This window comes from Vulpes lagopus, chromosome 11 (genome assembly GCF_018345385.1).
Source record: "Vulpes lagopus strain Blue_001 chromosome 11, ASM1834538v1, whole genome shotgun sequence".
NCBI lineage: Eukaryota > Metazoa > Chordata > Mammalia > Carnivora > Canidae > Vulpes > Vulpes lagopus.
The window spans coordinates 9,592,540-9,610,232 of NC_054834.1; the positions used below are offsets into that span (position 1 = coordinate 9,592,540).

The 17,693-nt window shown below is 36.3% G+C and overlaps 1 protein-coding gene across 2 annotated transcripts in view; it reads right to left on the minus strand.

Annotated features, from left to right (window-relative positions):
* The window catches only part of SUGCT (succinyl-CoA:glutarate-CoA transferase), a 725,292-nt gene that overhangs the window by 621,385 nt on the left and 86,214 nt on the right, over window positions 1–17,693 (minus strand). For both annotated transcript variants that reach the window (XM_041773917.1, XM_041773916.1), the window contains exon 7: window positions 9,074–9,165. In XM_041773917.1, the coding sequence (XP_041629851.1) occupies window positions 9,074–9,165 (92 nt within the window). The remainder of the gene's footprint in view (window positions 1–9,073; window positions 9,166–17,693) is intronic.

The following is a 17,693-nucleotide window of genomic DNA, read 5'->3' on the forward strand; positions in this document are numbered from 1 at the left end:
TCTCTTCGAGAATTTTTATGGTTTCAGGCCTCACAAGTAGGGCTTTAATCCATTTTGGACTTAATTTTGTGTATGGTGTAAGAGAGTGCTCCAGTTTCATTCTTCTGCATGTCACTGTCTAGTTTTCCCAACACCATTTGTTGAAGAGACTGTCTTTTTTCCATTGGATATTCTTTCCTGCTTTGCCCAAGATTAATTGACCATATAATTTTGGGTTCATTCCTGGGTTTTCTATTCTGTTCCATTGATCTGTGTATCTGTTTTTGTGCCAGCACCATACTGTTTTGATCACTACAGCTTTGTAATATAACTTGAAATCTGGAGTTGTGATGCTTCCAGCTTTGCTTTTCTTTTTCAAGGTTGCCTTGGCTAATCAGAGTCTTTTAGTAGTTCCATACAATTTTTAGGATTGTTTGTTCTAGCTCTGTGAAAAATGCTGGTGGTATTTTGATAGAGATTGCATTAACTCTGTACATTGCTTTGGATAATATACACATTTTAACAATATTGGTTCTTCCAATCCATGAGCATAGAATGTCTTTCTATTTCTTTGTGTCTTTTCACTATCCTTCATCAGTTTTCTAGTTTTCACAGTACAGGTCTTTCACCTCTTTGGTTAGGTTTAGGTATCTTATTGTTTTTGGTACAGTTGTAAATGGAATTGATTCATTAATTTCTCTTTGTGGCCCTTCATTATTGGTGTATAAAAATGCAGCAGATTTCTATACATTGATTTTGGATCCTGCAACTTTACTGAATTCATATATCAGTTCTAGCAGATTTTTGGTAGAGCCTTTTGGGTTTTCTATATATAGCATCATGTCATCCTGCAAATAGTGGAAGTTTTAGTTGTTCCTTGCCAATCTGGATACCTTTTCTTTTTGTTGTCTGATTACTGTGGCTAGGACTTCCAGTGCTATGTTAAATAACAGGGTTGCAAGTTCCCTTGTTCCTGATCATATAGAAAAAGTTCTCAGTTTTTCCCCATTGTGGATGATATTAGCTAAGGGATTTTTGTATATGGCATTTATTATGTTGACGTATGTTTCCTCTAAAGCTACTCTGAGGAGGGTTTTTTATTATGAATGGATGTTATACTTTGTCAAAGGTTTTTTTCTTCATCTATTGAAATGATCATGTGGTATTACCCTTCTTTTCATGATATGATGTATTATGTTGATTGATTTGCAAATACTGAACTATCCTTGAAACCTAAGAATAAATCCCACTTGATCAGGGTGAATGATTCTTTTAACGTATTGTTGGATTCAGTGTGCTAGTATTTTATTGAGAAATTTTCCATCCATGTTCACCAGGGATATTGATCTGTAGTTCTCTTTTTTAGTGGAGTCTTTATCTGGTTTTGGTATCAGGGTAATAATACTGGCCTTATAGAACAAATTTGGAAGTTTTCCTTCCTTTTCTATTTTTTGGGATAGTCTCAGAAGAATAAATACTAACTCTTCTTTCCTTATTTATTTTTTTGATAAAAGAGCATGCACAAACAGAGGAGGGTAGTGCAGAGGGGGAGGGAGAGAGAAAATCCACACTCAGAGCAGAGCCTGACCCAGGGCTCAATCTCAGGACCCTGAGATCATGATCTGAGCTGAAGTCAAGAGTTGGCTGCTTAACCAACTGAGCCACCCAGGCACCCCACTAACTCTTCTTTAAATGTTTGGTAGAATTTGCCTGGGAAGCCATCTGGCCCTGGACTTCTGTTTCTTAAGAGTCTTCTAATCACTGATTTCATGTCTTTGCTGATTATTGGTCTATTCAAGTTTTCTATTTCTTCCTGTTTCAGTTTTGGAAGTTTATATGTTTCTAGAAATTTGTCCTTTTCTTCCAGGTTGTCCAACTTGTTGGCATATAGTTTTGCATAATTTTCTCTTATGGGACCCATGGGTGGCTCAGTGTTTGGGCATCTGCCTTCAGCTCAGGGCGTGATCCCAGGTACTAGGATCATATCCCACATCAGGCCCTCCAGAGGGAACCTGCTTCTCCCTCTGCCTATATCTTTGCCTCTCTCTCTCTGTGTCTCCCATGAATAAATAAATAAAATCTTTAAAACATAATAATAATAATTTTCTCTTATAATTGTGTTTCTTTGGTGCTAGTTGTTATTTCTCCTCTTACTTGTGAATTAGTTTATTTGGATCCTTTCTCTTTTCTTTTTGATAACTCGGGCTATTATCAATTTTATTAATTTTTTTCAATGAACCAGCTCCTGGTTTCATTGATCTGTTCTACTGTGGTTTTGTTTTGTTTTGGGTTTGTTTGTTTGTTTGTTTTTTAGTTTCTGTATCATTTATTTCTACTAATACTTTTTATTACTTCTTTCCTCTTGCTGGCTTTAGACTTCATTTGTTGTTCTTTTTCTACTCCTTTAGATGTAAGGTTTGGTTGCTAATTTGAGATTTTTCTTGCTTCTTGAGGTAGGCCTGTGTTGCTATATACCTTCCTCTCAGGACAGCTTTTGCTGCATCTCCAGCATTTTGGATCATTGTATTTTCATTGTATTTGTTTCCATGCATTTTTAAAATTCCTTCTTTGATTTCCTGGTTGACCCATTCATTGTTTAATAGCATGTTCTTTAACCTCCATGTCTTTGTGGTCTTTCCAGATTTTTTCTTGTCATTGACTTCTAGTTTCATAGCATTGTCATCAGAAGAGATGCATGGTATAACCTTAATCTTTCTGTATTTCTTGAGGCCTGTTCTGTGACCTAATATGTAATACATTCTAGAGAATGTTCCATGTTCACTTGAAAAGAATGTGTATTCTGTTGTTTTAGGATGGAATGTTCTCAATAAATCTGTTACATCCAACTCATCCAGTGTGTCATTCAAACTCATTATTTCCTTCTTTATTTTCTGTTTAGATGATCTGTCTTTGCCACTTTTGGTCTCTCCTTTGCACTCAGAAAATTCCCTTTAATATTTCTTGAAGGGCTGTTTCAGTGGTCACAAACTAAAACTAACTTTTTATAATGAATATATATTATTTATAAAACAAATTATTTTTAATAAAATTAAAATAAAATATAAATAAAACTTACAAGTCACTACATCATTAACTGACTAATCAATGATTAGCTATGTTTAAGTAGTGTCACCTAGAATGTTACATGAATAAGGGCAAGTTGATTATTTAATTTCTTTTACTAATATATTAAAATTTATAATTAATTAATAAGATTAAGATCAAGGAAACATATTATCCTTTTTTTGGAAACATATTATCCTGATATGAGTCATAAAATAAGAAAATATACTTGATGTGCCTAAAAACTCATAATTCTTGTAATATTTAATGAGTACAAAGTTCTCCACCAGGCACTAATGTTATAAAAATATGTTGAGGAATATATATTTTAACCAATATATTTTAACCAATATTTTAACCAATATGATCATTTTAACCAATGATCAAATATAGTAGAATTTTTAAAAGAGGAAAGTGTGTGTCTGTATGTGTGTGTATGTTAAGAAGGGCCATAGCTACTTTGTTTTAATGCCATTCACTTTATCACACTTCATAGGTACTGTATTTTTTATAACTTGAAGGTCTGTGGCAACCCTACATCAAGGAAGTCTGTCAGCACCATTTTTCCAACAGCATCTGCTTATGTCAGGTCTCTGTCACATATTGGTAATTCTCACACTACTTCAAAATTTTTCATTATATCTTTGTTATGGTAATCTGTGATCAGTGATCTCTGCTGTTACCATTGGAGACTGAAGATATGATTGAAGTGCTGCAATCTCATAATAAAACTTCAACAGATGAGGAGTTACTTCTGATGGATGAGCAAAAAAGTGGTTCCTTGAAATGGAATCTACTCCTGATGAAAATGCTGTAAAGACTGTTGAAATGACTACAACAAATTTATTACATGACATACACTTACTTGATAAAACAATGGCAGGGTTTGAGAGAACTGACTCTCAAAATATGAAATCTGGTAAAATGCTATCAAACAGCATCACTTGCTGAGAAACAGTTCATAAAAGGAAGAGTCAATCAATGCAGCAAACTCTGTTGTCTTAGTTTAAAAAACTGCCACAGGGGAAAACTATACCCATATAATCAATATATCATTGTTCACTGATTGATGAATATAATCCTTCCTGATGTTTAAATGTTAAAATTATAGGTGAATTATTTCTTAGAACACATATTTCATATTTATCCATCATTTACTTTCCGTAATCTCATATTTACTGATTTTGTTCCTGATCCCCCCTCCATATTCCCTATGCATTAAAAAAAGTTAGACAGCTAGACAGATTCTGTTTGGAGAAATAACTGGTTAGCACTGAGCCATGAACATGAAAAAAATGATTTTGTTTGAAATACAAGATTACACTTTAATCAGAATACATAGACCTTAGTAAGTCATTAACTTCAGTCAGAGACTATCAAAGAATATCTGCTGCCTCCTTTAATGCAAAGGGGTTTTCAATAATAACACCTCTCATAATGTTCCCAAGTGTTATCCATAAACCACCTTCATCAGAAATATTTGAGGCCATCATTAAATATGCATGTGTGGGTTAAAGCCCACAAATCAGTTATCTTTAAGAGTGGAGCCAAGAAATCTGCAGATACACCAAGCACTTGATTATTTTGTGTACTGTCTTACATTATACCCAATTTTGTGCTTTTATGTTTTAAAAAAGACATTTTATTTGCTTATTACAATATCTTGAAGAGAAAGTATGTATCACTTTCAGATGCACTTCACTGAAACACAGAGAAGCTATATGATATGTTCAAGATCACATAGCACAGGGCCAGGTATGCATTCGTTCATTCAACATGTATTTATTGAGTGCTTACTAAGGGCCAGACTGTTCTAGGCATAGTTACAGTAACAACACACAAAGACCATAGTCTTAAGCCTCATAAGAGGGTCACTTTTTTGGGCAGCCCGGGTGGCTCAGTGATTTAGCGCTGCCTTCAGCCCAAGGTGTAATCCTGGAGACCTAGGATTGAGTCCCACATCAGGCTCCTTGCATGGAGCCTACTTCTCCCTCTGCCTGTGTCTCTGCCCCTCTCTCTCTCTTTCTCTCTCTCTCTCTCTCTGAATAAATAAATAAAAATCTTAAAAAAATAAAATAAAAATCAAATTAATAAAAATCTTTAAAAAAAGAGAGAGAGAGAGAGAGGGTCATCTTTTAGGTAGCCAGTAACATTACACAAGAGTAAATCAGATAGAGACAAACCTCCAGACTCTTAACTGAATGCTTTCTCACTACACCAAATGGTTGATTCACTAACTATAACATATCATACCATGTAGCATGCATAAGCAAGATGGAAATATAATAAAAATCAGGATTCATTTCTCAGGCAGTATGGAGAGTGGATATAAGCATCAGGGTATAAGAAGTAAAGCAAACCTGGATTCAAAGTCTGGCTTTATATACCAAGGCAGCACTCTGCACGAGTTATCTAAGCTGTAGTTACAGAATTTATCAGTACCTACCTGGAAGGATCAATGTGAAGATCAAACCATATAACAGCATATGTAAAACACCAAGCATGGGTCTAGCAGAGTGTAGGCACCTGTTACTGGTTCTCTCTTTCCACACAAGTAAATAAGAATCCTACTGACAACACCACAGCATACCTAAGCTAGAAGGCTAGACTTTAGATTTGATGCAAATCAACTGTAACTAGTTTGCCTAAATTTCATCATAAAGACTGCTTTCACAAATTCTATCCTACATTATATACTTAAGTAATGTCCCTTTGGGATTAAAAACAGCGATTATTATCCCATTATTTAAAAAACATGTATTTTTGAGGGTTCCTTAATAAGCACAATACTACTCTATACTTTGGGACTGTTGCTCATTTTCTAAGCAGAAATATATTAGATCATCACTAAAAAAATGTATATACATATACATCTTCTCTAATCAAACTGTTAAGTAAAATAAAAAGTCCCTAAACAATAAGTTCACCTACCACATTCTACCTCTCCAACCTAATTTTCTCCCTTCTTTACCAGCTCACAACAACCCAGAAACACTGGCATTCCTTTAGCTCTTCAAACCTACCAAACTCCCCAGCAGTTAGACGTCATACATGGTGTTGTCCTCTGATCATCAGGCTAATGCCTAACTGGGTCCCACCTTAAACATCTGGTCCTCAGAGAAGCCGTCCCTGACCAAGCATCCTGGCGATGTTGGGCTGCACTGCACATGGTGATGCTATGAAGCCTTAGGATAATGATATATGATGAAGAAGCCCGGGTTTCAGTCATCTGACAAGATGCAGATATGCTACAGCATGAATACACAGCTGTGCAAGTAGATAAAAGTTCACAAATAGCATGATATAACTGGCAATAATGCATCTGCTTTGGCAAGCTGAAAATATTAGCCAGGGTGGCACCTGGGTGGCTCAGTGGTTGAGTATCTGCCTTAGGCTCAGGTCATGATCTCGAGGTCCTGGGATCGAGTTCCAAATTGGGCTCCTTGTAGGGAACCTGCTTCTCCTTCTGCCTATGTCTCTGCCTCTCTCTCGTATTGCTTATGAATAAATAGTAAAATCTTTAAAAAAAAAAATAACCAGGGCTTTCATAAGTGATCCCTCCTCTGCCAAGAGGTATAAAACACTGCTTATATCGAGAAGTTCTACTAAAGGGAACTCCCAACATGGCCTAAGTCTCTTCCCTTCTGCTTTTATTCCTGGCTGTCAAACCACATTTTACAAAGAACTTTGGAAGTATTTGAACAGTCTAAGGCACATTGTTACATATGTCAATAGTATACAGAGCCCTTTTTCTTTTTTTTTATTAAGATTTTTATTTATCTATTCATGAGAGACACAGAGAGGCAGAGACACAGGCAGAGGGAGAAGCAGACTCCATGCAGGGAAGCCCAATGCGGGACTTGATCCCAGGACCCCGGGGGCACGACCTGAGCCAAAGGCAGACGCTCAACCATTGAGACACCAGGAGTCCCCAGAGCCCATTCTTGGAGTTCTTTTTATTGACTTATTGTCTGATAATATGTGTTTTCTCTACTTAAGAACTGTGCTTACCCCATCACCTGCCACACTGTCAGTGCCTAACAGTTTCCAGCATCCAGAAGGAGTATGTATGTGCCTTAGGAGTATTCTAAGGAATACCCAGCCACTGGATCAATGAATTAAGAAGAAAGGGTGTGCCCATGTGAAAGAAATACGGTATATAGAAGTTAAGTTTACCAAATCCATGTAAAGTCTATAAAATAGTGCTGGGCACATACATAGTAAGCACTCAATTAACGTTGTCATTATTTGTTTAACTAGAACAAAACTATCCAAGTAGGACAACGGAAGAGAGAAAAGGCTGTTTAGTGACTGAGGAATACCAAGGCTGAGCACATGCCATGTGGCTCTCCGTAGAGCACAGTGCAAAGGCACCCTTCACAATGGCCCCTTCCAAGTTGATTCATTTTAACACATAAACATACAAATTTAAAAGCCTGAGATCTTTTCACATGTTCACGGTTGAGTTCAGCACTCTTACAATAAAACCACTCACAACAATAACATCTCATACACAGAAGCACTTCTATGGGATAGAGCAGAGAGAGAGAGAGAGAGAGAGAGATCCATGCTCCACTCTCCCAGTGGATGGAAAGAAAAGTGGCACCCTTAAATATTTTATGGAAATGTCACACATTTTGCTTCCTTAGACTCATGAAAATAAAACAGACAACAACAGTACAAATACTTATATTTCAAGTCAATGAAAATCCCATCAGCTGTTTTAAAATTAACGAAAAGAAGTCAAGGCTGTCAAAGAGAAGACTTGAGTGAGGTCACTCTGCCTCTGTTTATCACAAAACTGCAGCCATATTTCCTGAAGCATTCACTGATGCAAGTGATTCAGGAAAGGAACACCTAAGTGAAAGAAGTTTTCACATCTAACAATCCAAGCTGTTTTGGAAATGGATGTCTTTCATTATTTTTATTTTTTTATTTTTTTTTTTTTTAAATCTTTTATTTATTTATTTATTTATTTATGATAGTCACAGAGAGAGAGAGAGAGAGAGAGGCAGAGACACAGGCGGAAGGAGAAGCAGGTTCCATGCACCGGGAGCCCGATGTGGGATTCGATCCCGGGTCTCCAGGATCGCGCCCTGGGCCAAAGGCAGGCGCCAAACCGCTGTGCCACCCAGGGATCCCTCATTATTTTTATTTATTAGGTTTTCACACAATTGTTTTTTAACTTTCATACCATTCTTACTGTTTTCTTTCTCTTTCTTTTCTATGAGTCTTCGATCTGAACAAACACATTTTAGCCATCCATATACTTTTTAGGAAATTCCCAACCTATTATCAATAAAGAGGGATTTCTATAAAATCAAATAATTCTCCCACTGTCAGAACCTAATGTTCATAACAAGCAGACGTAACTCCACCCGAGGCTTTAAGTAACAAATTTTAAAATACATAACCACTTATTAATATTCCAGAGGGAAAAAGAGACCCTCCACCATGTATATGTGCCACATGAAGGTACTCTAATAGAAATGGCCATCTGTGATCCGGTCTAGTCAGCCATTCTACTTCACAGAAGGAATATCCGTAAGTCACACCCAGGTGCCTATATCAAGCCTGAATAATTAGAATACAAATGCAAAATATGTTCATCCCTTGATCTGTTGCTTCTCACTAAGAAGACTGTTATTTTCCATGGGGCCATATTGACATTTAACCTCAAGTATATTTGTAATAAGTACTTCCATTTTCTTTTTTATTTTATTTTATTTATTTATTCATGAGAGACTCAGAGAGAGAGAGAGGCAGAGACATAGAGGGAGAAGCAGGCTCCTTGCAGGGAGCCCAATGTGGGATTTGATCTCCAGACCTGGGATCATGCCCTGAGTTGAAGGCAGATGCTCAACCACTGAGCCATCCAAGCATCCCAATACTTCATTTTCAATAAGAATTCATCTTCCCTAGTTTCTGTCTAAAATTAACTCAAATTTAAACTTATAGGTTAGTGAATAGGAAAATTCCTTTGGAATAAACAGGGGGAAAATTTATGAATATTCTAAAGAATGATACCTACCTTAGGCCCTGTGATATGCATCAGACCACCAAAAGCAGAGGCAACAGTATCATAACCAGCTCGCTGAGACAGTGGACCTGTCTGACCATATCCTAAAATGAAAAGAATAGACATAGCATCAGGCAGGGGAGAACAAGAGTACAAGAGTGTGTTAAAATCCTTTGTAGCCAAAAATCTTGCAGCAATTTGTTACTGTGAGATTGATAGTATCCCTTGAAAAGGAAGCAATAAAAATTATTTATGATCGTATACCCCAGAAGGCTGCAAACTGGTTATTTGAGGGCCAGATCCCACCTGCAAGAATGTTCTATCTGGCCTGAAAAGGGTCCTAAAATGTTTCTATTTAGTTTCCAACATTTCAAAACGCAGGAGATAGCACATAAAATACAAATTTTATGGATTTTCTTGAAAAATCAGAATACTAGACCCATGCAACAATCAATCAGAGTGAAGTAATAACTCTTCCTTTACACAGGGAAATAAGTTATCCAATTTTCAATTCTTCCACCACTCTTAATATTCCTTAATGCCTGAGCCTGATTCACTCATTTAATCTTACCTCCCAGATTCCATTCATACACACTACTCTTGTTCTATACTAAACAATATACAAAGTCAGACTGGATTCTGTTTAAATATTTTCTCAGGTATGCAAACATATACATAAATGATGATTAAAAATTTTGAACATAAATAATATCATTAGATGACCTAACAGTGCTTTTTAAGATTATAAAGAGAAGATGAAGGTATTACTTTTCTTTTCATTTTGTTTTTCTTTTTCCATCAGCAAAAATCAAGAGAACACAAAAAATAGTTTCTCCTGCTCTCCTCAGTCCTGGCACTTACTTTAAATAATAAAGGTTATTTCAGGTGCTACACGAATCTGTCTCCAAATCCTATGTTATCAACCAGAAAGAGGACACATGAAAAGCCTTCCACACCCACCAGCTATTAGCTGAAATTTCCTGCATACCTCACTTTAAAAAGATCAAAAGGGGTGCCTCAGGATCCCCACTTGCTTCTCCAGCAACCTGGAAGCTTCTCCCTCTATTTCACTCCATATATCCACATATCTCACACTCTCTCACATCCCCCAAATCTGCACTCAAACGTCTCCTTAAAAAAAAAAAAAAAAAAGTCTCCTTACCAGAGAGACCTTCCCTGGAGAACTTTTATAAAAGAGCATTCTCACCTCTCACTCTTAATCATTCTTGCCTGACTACATTTGTCCTCATAGCATTTATCACAAGATATAGAATATCGCTCTGTGTTTACTGATTTATTTTCTGTCTCCTCCCTACCAAAATGTGTGTTCCAGAACTTTTTTCTATTTGATCTACTACTGTATTCACAGCATGTAGAATAGAATTCAATAACATTCATTGAATGAATATTTGTCACATAAAATAATTTTTTTAAAAAAATCTATAAATTAATAAGGAAACTAAGTAAGTTTTTGTTTTGCTTTATTTTGTTTTTGACCAAAATGGTAATACAAGAGGCTCCTGAATTTTTCTCCTCCTACAGACATACCAAATGCACAGCTCCATGTGGACCAATTCCCTCTGAGTAAAACCCAAAACTAGTTGTTTAACTTGTACACATTGGTGATAGAGAAAATACCCACATCTAGGGGTGCCTGGGTGGCTCAGTCAGTTAAGCATTTGCCTTTGGCTCAGGTCATGATCCCAAGGTTCTGGGTTCGAGCCCCGCATTGGGCTCCCTGCTCAGCAGGGAATCTGCTTCTTCCTCTTCCTTTGCCGCTCCCCCTGCTTGTGCTCTGTCTCTCTCAAGTAAATAATTTTTTAAAAAATCTTTAAAAATAAGCAAATAAAATACCCACATGCAAATGAGTAGGAAAGGCTGAGTCATACTCCTGCCATAAACCCCACTCCAGGCATAGCACCATATAATTAGGAGGGAACCCCCAACTCCAAGCTTCTCCTCTAGGAGTGAAGGATTTGGACCACATATCTTATGCCCCAACTTGTAAGGCTCCCAGCTGAGAGACAGGCCTCCAAAACACCTAGCTCAGATATCCAATGGAGCTTACATTCACAAGTCCCATTGGACCATAACAAACAGAAAAAGAAGTTGTTGACAGGTGCACAGCACTAATCACAGCTATCGGGATAGAGAGACAAGGCAAAACAATTCATCTCCCAGTTTTTTCCTGTAAAGGGTCTCACTGCACACTTTACAAGCTGTTATCTGAGGATTTGGACTGTAATTAACATATATCTAGGTGCTGACTGCAATCCTACCTGGAACCCAAAAGAGCCAGTGGGTCACACTCAAGTTCACTCCAACAATGCCAGGTCACCAGCATCTCTCTGGAAAGAACTTATACACATATCTGGCACACCAGCTCTTTTGCACCTACTGTCCCCTAATCACCTGGCTCTGACAGCCAATGGGTTTTGCATTCACAAATCCCACAGGGCTATACCAAACAAAGAATCAGTTTTTAAACAGGCTCAGGAGTAAACTCCATGGCTATATATCCGGGCTCAGTGCAGAAAGAGAAAGCAAAACACCGTCTTTCAGTGTCTCCCCGGAAAGAGTTTGCATGCTTTTCCAGCTGTTATCTGAAATCCAGCTTCTAATCAGCCTGCATCTAGGTGCTTCCTGCTATCATCCCCCTGGGGACATTGATGGATCTTGGCACACTCTCAACCTCTAGGAGCCACTAAGAACAAAGGCAGTGGCTTGGACAATCACAAAGATTTGAGGAAACTTGGAGCTTAGGCCAGGGTGATTGATGAGATTCATCTCCTACACAAGACCAGTCTCAAGGCTGAGAGAGGTGGCTGTTTTAGCTAATATATAAAACCAACACAGAGAATGAAAAAAAAATGAAGAAACAGGAATATGTCCCAAACAGAAGAAAAAGGTAAATTTCCAGAAACTAATCTGAGGGAAATGGAAATAAGTTATTTATCTGACAGAGTTCAAAATAACAATCATAAAGATACTCACCAAGATAAAGAGCAATGCATGAACAAAGTGATAATTTCAACAGAGAGAGAAAATATTAAAAAGTACCATAGAAATCATAGAGCTGAAGAATACAATAGCTAAAGTGAAAAATTCAATGGAAGACACTCAACCACGGACTAGATCAACTAGAAGAAAAGAACAGCAAATTAGAAGATAGACGTGGAATACATGCAATCAGAGGAGCAAAAAGGAAAAAGAGTGAAGATAGCTTAAGGGACTTATGGGACATCATCAAAAAGACCAATATACGCATTAAAGAGGTCCCAGAAGAAGAGAGGGGGAAAGAGGCAAATGCTTATTTAAAGATATGCCTCAAAAATTCCCTTATCTGAAGGAAAAAACAAGATCTCCAGATCCTGGTAGCCCAGAAAATACCATATAAGATGAATCTAAAGAGACTCACACCAAGAAACATTATTAATTAAATTGTCAAAAGTTACAGACAAAGGGAGAAACTGAAAAGCAACTTGTTGCATACAAGAAAACTGTCATAAGACTATCAGTGGATTTTACAAAAAATATGCAGGCCAGAAGGGAGTAGAATGAGATATTCAAAGTGTTGAAAGAAAAATATTGCCAACCAAGGACATCCTATCCAACAGAGTTATCTTTCAGAAGAAGAGATAAAGAATTTTCCAGACAGACAAAAGCTAGAGGACTTCATCAAAACTAGACCGGCCTTACAAGATAAGTTAAAAGGAGTTCTTCAGGCTGAAACAAGAGTGCTCATTAGTTACACTGAAATGTATCAAAGTATAAAACTAACTGGAAAAGGTGAATATATAGCTAAATTCAGAATATTCTAATGTTGTAATAGTGGTGGGTAAGTCACTTATATAACTGTAATATAAGAGTTTAAAGACAAAAGTATTAAGAATTCCCATAATGACAGTACTTTCTTAATGGATACATAATATAAAAAAATGTAAGTCATTACATCAAATCCTTAAAATGTCAGAAGAGACTGTAAAAATTTGGAAGTTTTGTATACGTCTAAGTTAGGTTGTTATCAGCTTAAAATAGCCCATTACTGGGGCACCTGGGTGCACAGTCAGTTGAGTGTCCAACTCTTGGTTTCAGCTCAGGTTGTGATATCAGAGTTGGAGGGTCAAGTCCCACGTCAGGCTCCACACTGGGTGCAGAGTCTGCTTAGGACTATCTCTCCCTCTCCTTCTGCCCCTATGAGCTCGCTCTCTCTCTCTCTCTCTCTCTCTCAAATAAATAAGTAAATCTAAAAAAGAAAAAAAACGAAAAACAAAAATAGACTGTTACAACTATCAGATGTTTTACACAAGTGTCATGGTAGCACAAAGCAAAAACCTATAGCAGATATACAAAAGAGAGAGAAATCTAAGCACACCACCACAGAAAATTATTAAATCACAGAAGAAAACAAAAGAGGAAGAAACAACTATTACAAAACAATAAGAAAACAATTAACAAAATGACATAGTAAGTTCCAGACCTATAAATAATTAATGAAAATGTACCAAATTCTCCAATTAAAAGACACAGAGTAGCTAAATGGATCTTTTTAAAAAGATCCAACTGTATGCTGCCTACAAGGGACTTACTTAAGCTTTAAGTACGTAGACTGAAAATGAAAAGATAGAAAAGATATTCTATGAAAAAGGAACCAAAAGAAAGTAGGAATAGCTATACTTAATCAAGTAAAATAAACTTTAAGCCAAAGATTCTAATAAGAGACAAAGAAGGGCATTACATAATGAGAAAAAAAGTCAATCCAGTGAGAGGATATAACATTTGTAAATATTTATGCTGCACCCAACATAGAAGAAACTAAGTATTTAAAGCAAATATTAAGAAACATGAAGGGAGAAATAGACAGTAATACAGTAACAGTAGGGGATTTGGATACTCCACTTTCAACACCAAATAGATAATAAAGACAAAAAATCAATAAGAAATCATTGCACTTAAACTGCATTAGGGCAGCTTGGGTGGCTTAGTGGTTTAGCGTTGCCTGCAGCCCAGGGTGTGATCCTGGAGACCTGGGATCGAGTCCCACGTCAGGTTCCGTACATGGAGCCTGCTTCTCCCTCTGCCTGTGTCAGTGCCCCTCTCTCTCTCTCTCTCTCTCTCTCTCTCTCTGTGTGTGTGTGTGTGTCTTTCATGAATAAATAAATAAAATCTTTAAAAAGAGATAAATAAAATAAAATAAACTACACAATAAACCAGATGGACTGAACATTTATAGAACATTCCATCAAACAGCAGCAAAATACACATTTTTCTCAAGCACACACATGAAACCTTCTCCAGAATAGATCATATATTAGTCTGCAAAATGAGTCTTAATTAATTTAAGAAGATTGAAACCTTCTTAAGCACTTTTTCTGATCATAAAGGTATTAAACCAGAAATCAATTATAAGAAGAAAGTTGGAAAATTCAAAAATATTCAGAGATTAAAGAATATGCTCCTTAAAAAAAAAAAAAAAAAAAACAGATCAAAGAAGAAACCAAAAGATAAACCAAAAAATATCTTGAGACAAATGAAAATGAAAACACAAGTTAACAAAACTTATAAGATACAGTAAAAGAGGGAATTTTGTAGTGATAAGTGCCTACATTGAGAAAAAAAGAATGATGTCAAACAAACAACCTCATTTCACACCTCAAGGAACTAGAAAAAAAAAAACAACTACGCCCAAATTTAGCAAACAGAAGGGAATAACAAAAATCAGAACAGATAAATATGAAAAGATAAACAAAACAGGCAATCTTTAGCTAGATAATCAAAGAAAAGAGAGACAGAACTCAAATAAATAAAATCAGAAATGAAAGATAAGTTACAACTGATGACACAGAAATATAAAGGACATAAGAGACTATCATGAACAATTATACAAAAAAAACAGACAACCTACAATAAACATAAATTCCTACATATGACCTACCAAGAATGAATCTTGAAGAAATATAAAATCTGAATAGAACAATAACTAGTAAGAAGATTGTATCAGTAATCAAAAACATCCTTAAAAACAAAAGTCTAAAACCATATGGCTTTACTGGTAAATTCTACTAAACATTTAAAAAAGAATTAATATCAATCCTTCTCAAATGCTTTGAAAAAACAGAAGAGAAAGAAATGCTTCTAAACTCTTTACAAAGCCAGGATTATCCAGGATTATCCAAAACCAACAAGGACACTACAAAAAAAAGAAAATTACAGGCCAATGATCCTGATGATACAAAAATCTTCAACAAAACTTAGCAAACCAATTTCAACAGAACATTTTTAAATACATCATTATCAAGTGGGATTTATTCCAGGAATGTAAGGTTGGTTCAACATCCACAAATCAATCAATGTGATACATCACATCCACAAAATGAAGAATAAAAATCACATGATCATCTCAGCAGATACAGATAAAGTACCCAACAAAATTCAACATCCATTTATAATAAAAACTCTCAACAAATTGAATACAGAGGGAATATACCACAACATAATAAAGGCCATATATAACCAATCCAGAGCTAACACCATACCAAATGGTGAAAAGTAAAAGCTTTTCCTCTAAAATCAGGAACAAGACAATAGTACCTACTCTCACCACTTCTATTCAACATAATATTGGAAGACATATCCAGAGCGATTAAGCAAGAAAAGGAAATAAAATGCATCCAAATCAGAAAGGAGGAAGTAAAATGTTTGTTTTTTAAAGATTTCATTTATTTATTCATGATAGACATAGAGAGAGAGGCAGAGACACAGGCAGAGGGAGAAGCAGGCTCCATGCAGGGAGCCAGACATGGGACTCGATCCCAGGTCTCCAGGATCACACCCTGGGCTGAAGGTGGTGCTAAACCACTGAGCCCCCTGGGGATCCCTAAAACTGTTTGTGAATGACATGATCCTACACATAGAAAACCCTAAGACTCCATCAAAAAAAACTGTGAAACAAATTTAGTAAAATTTTGGGATACAAAATCAATATAAAAATCTGTTGCATTAGGGGCACCTCAGTGGTTCAGTCAGTTGAGCATCTGACTCTTGGTATTGGCTCAGGTCATGATCTCAGGGTTGTGGGATCTAGCCTCATGCTGGGATCTGCACTCAGGGGGGAGGCCGGCTAAGAGTTTCTCTTTCTCTCTGCCCCTCCCCCCATTCATGCTCTCTCCCTCTCAAATAAATAAATAAATCTTAAAAAATATCTGTTGCATTTCTATACACTAACAACAAATTATATGAAAGAGATATTAAGAAAGCAATCCTATTTATAATAGTATCAAAAACAATAAATATTTGTAATATATTAATCAAAAAGATAAAAGATCTATACACTGAAGATTATAAGACATTAATGGTAGAAACTGAAGACACATTAAGTGGAAAGATATCTCATGCTCTTAGACTGGAAGAATTAGCATTGTTAAGATGTCAACACCACCCAAAGCCATCTATGGATTCAACACAATCCTCATCAAAATCCCAATAGCACTTTTTATGGAATTAGAAAAATAATCCCCAAATCTATATGAAACCACAAAAGATCTCAAATAGCCAAAGCTATTGTGAGCAGGAACGAACCTGAAGATACATTTCTTAATTTCAAAATATATTACAAAGCTATGCAATCAAGATAGCATGTGGTGCTGGCATAAAAACAAACAGACCAATGGAACTGAACACAGAGCCCAAAAACAACTGATCTTTGACAAAAGTACCAAGAACACACAATGGTAATTGACAGTCTGTCCAATAAATCGTGCTGGAAAAAAAGAGGTATCTACCTGCAAAAGAATGAAATGGATCCCTATCTTAACACTATATACAAAATCTAGGGCCACCCAGGTGGCTCAGCGGTTTAGCACCACCTTCGGCCCAGGGCATGATCCTGGAGACCCGGGATGGAGTCCCACATTGGGCTCCCTGCATGAAGCCTGCTTCTCCCTCTGTCTGTGTCTCTGCCTCTCTCCCTCTGTGTCTCTTGTGAATAAATAAATAGAATCTTTAAAAAAAAAAGTCTAGTCAAAATGGTTAAAGACTTAAATGTAATATCTGAAACCATAAAATTCCTAGAAGAAAACATAAAGTTCCTTTACATTGGCCATGGCAATAATTTTTTGGATATGACATCAAAAGCATAGGCAAAAATAGACAAACGGAATTATATTAAATTAAAAGGCTTCTGTGAAACAAAGGGTACAATGAGAAATGAAAAGGCAACCTACACAATGGGAGAAAGTATTTGCAGACCATGTATCTGATAAGGGCTTAATATCCAAAATGTACATGGAACTCAACCAAATAGCAAAAAAAAAAAAAAAAAAAAAAAAAAAATCAAATAATCTGATTTATTTATTTTTTTAATTTTTAAGATTTATTGAGCCACCCACGTATCCCAAATAATCTGATTTAAAAATGGGAGTAAACATTTTTTCCGAAGAAGACCAATAGGTACATGGAAAGGTGCTCAAATTCACTAATCATCAGGGAAATGCAAATTAAACCCACAGTAAAACATCACCAACACTTGTTAGGATGGCTACTATCAAAAAGACAAGAGATGATAAATGTCAGCAAGGTCATGGAAAAAACGGAACTCCTGAGCACTAGTGGTAGGAATGTAAATCGGTGTAGC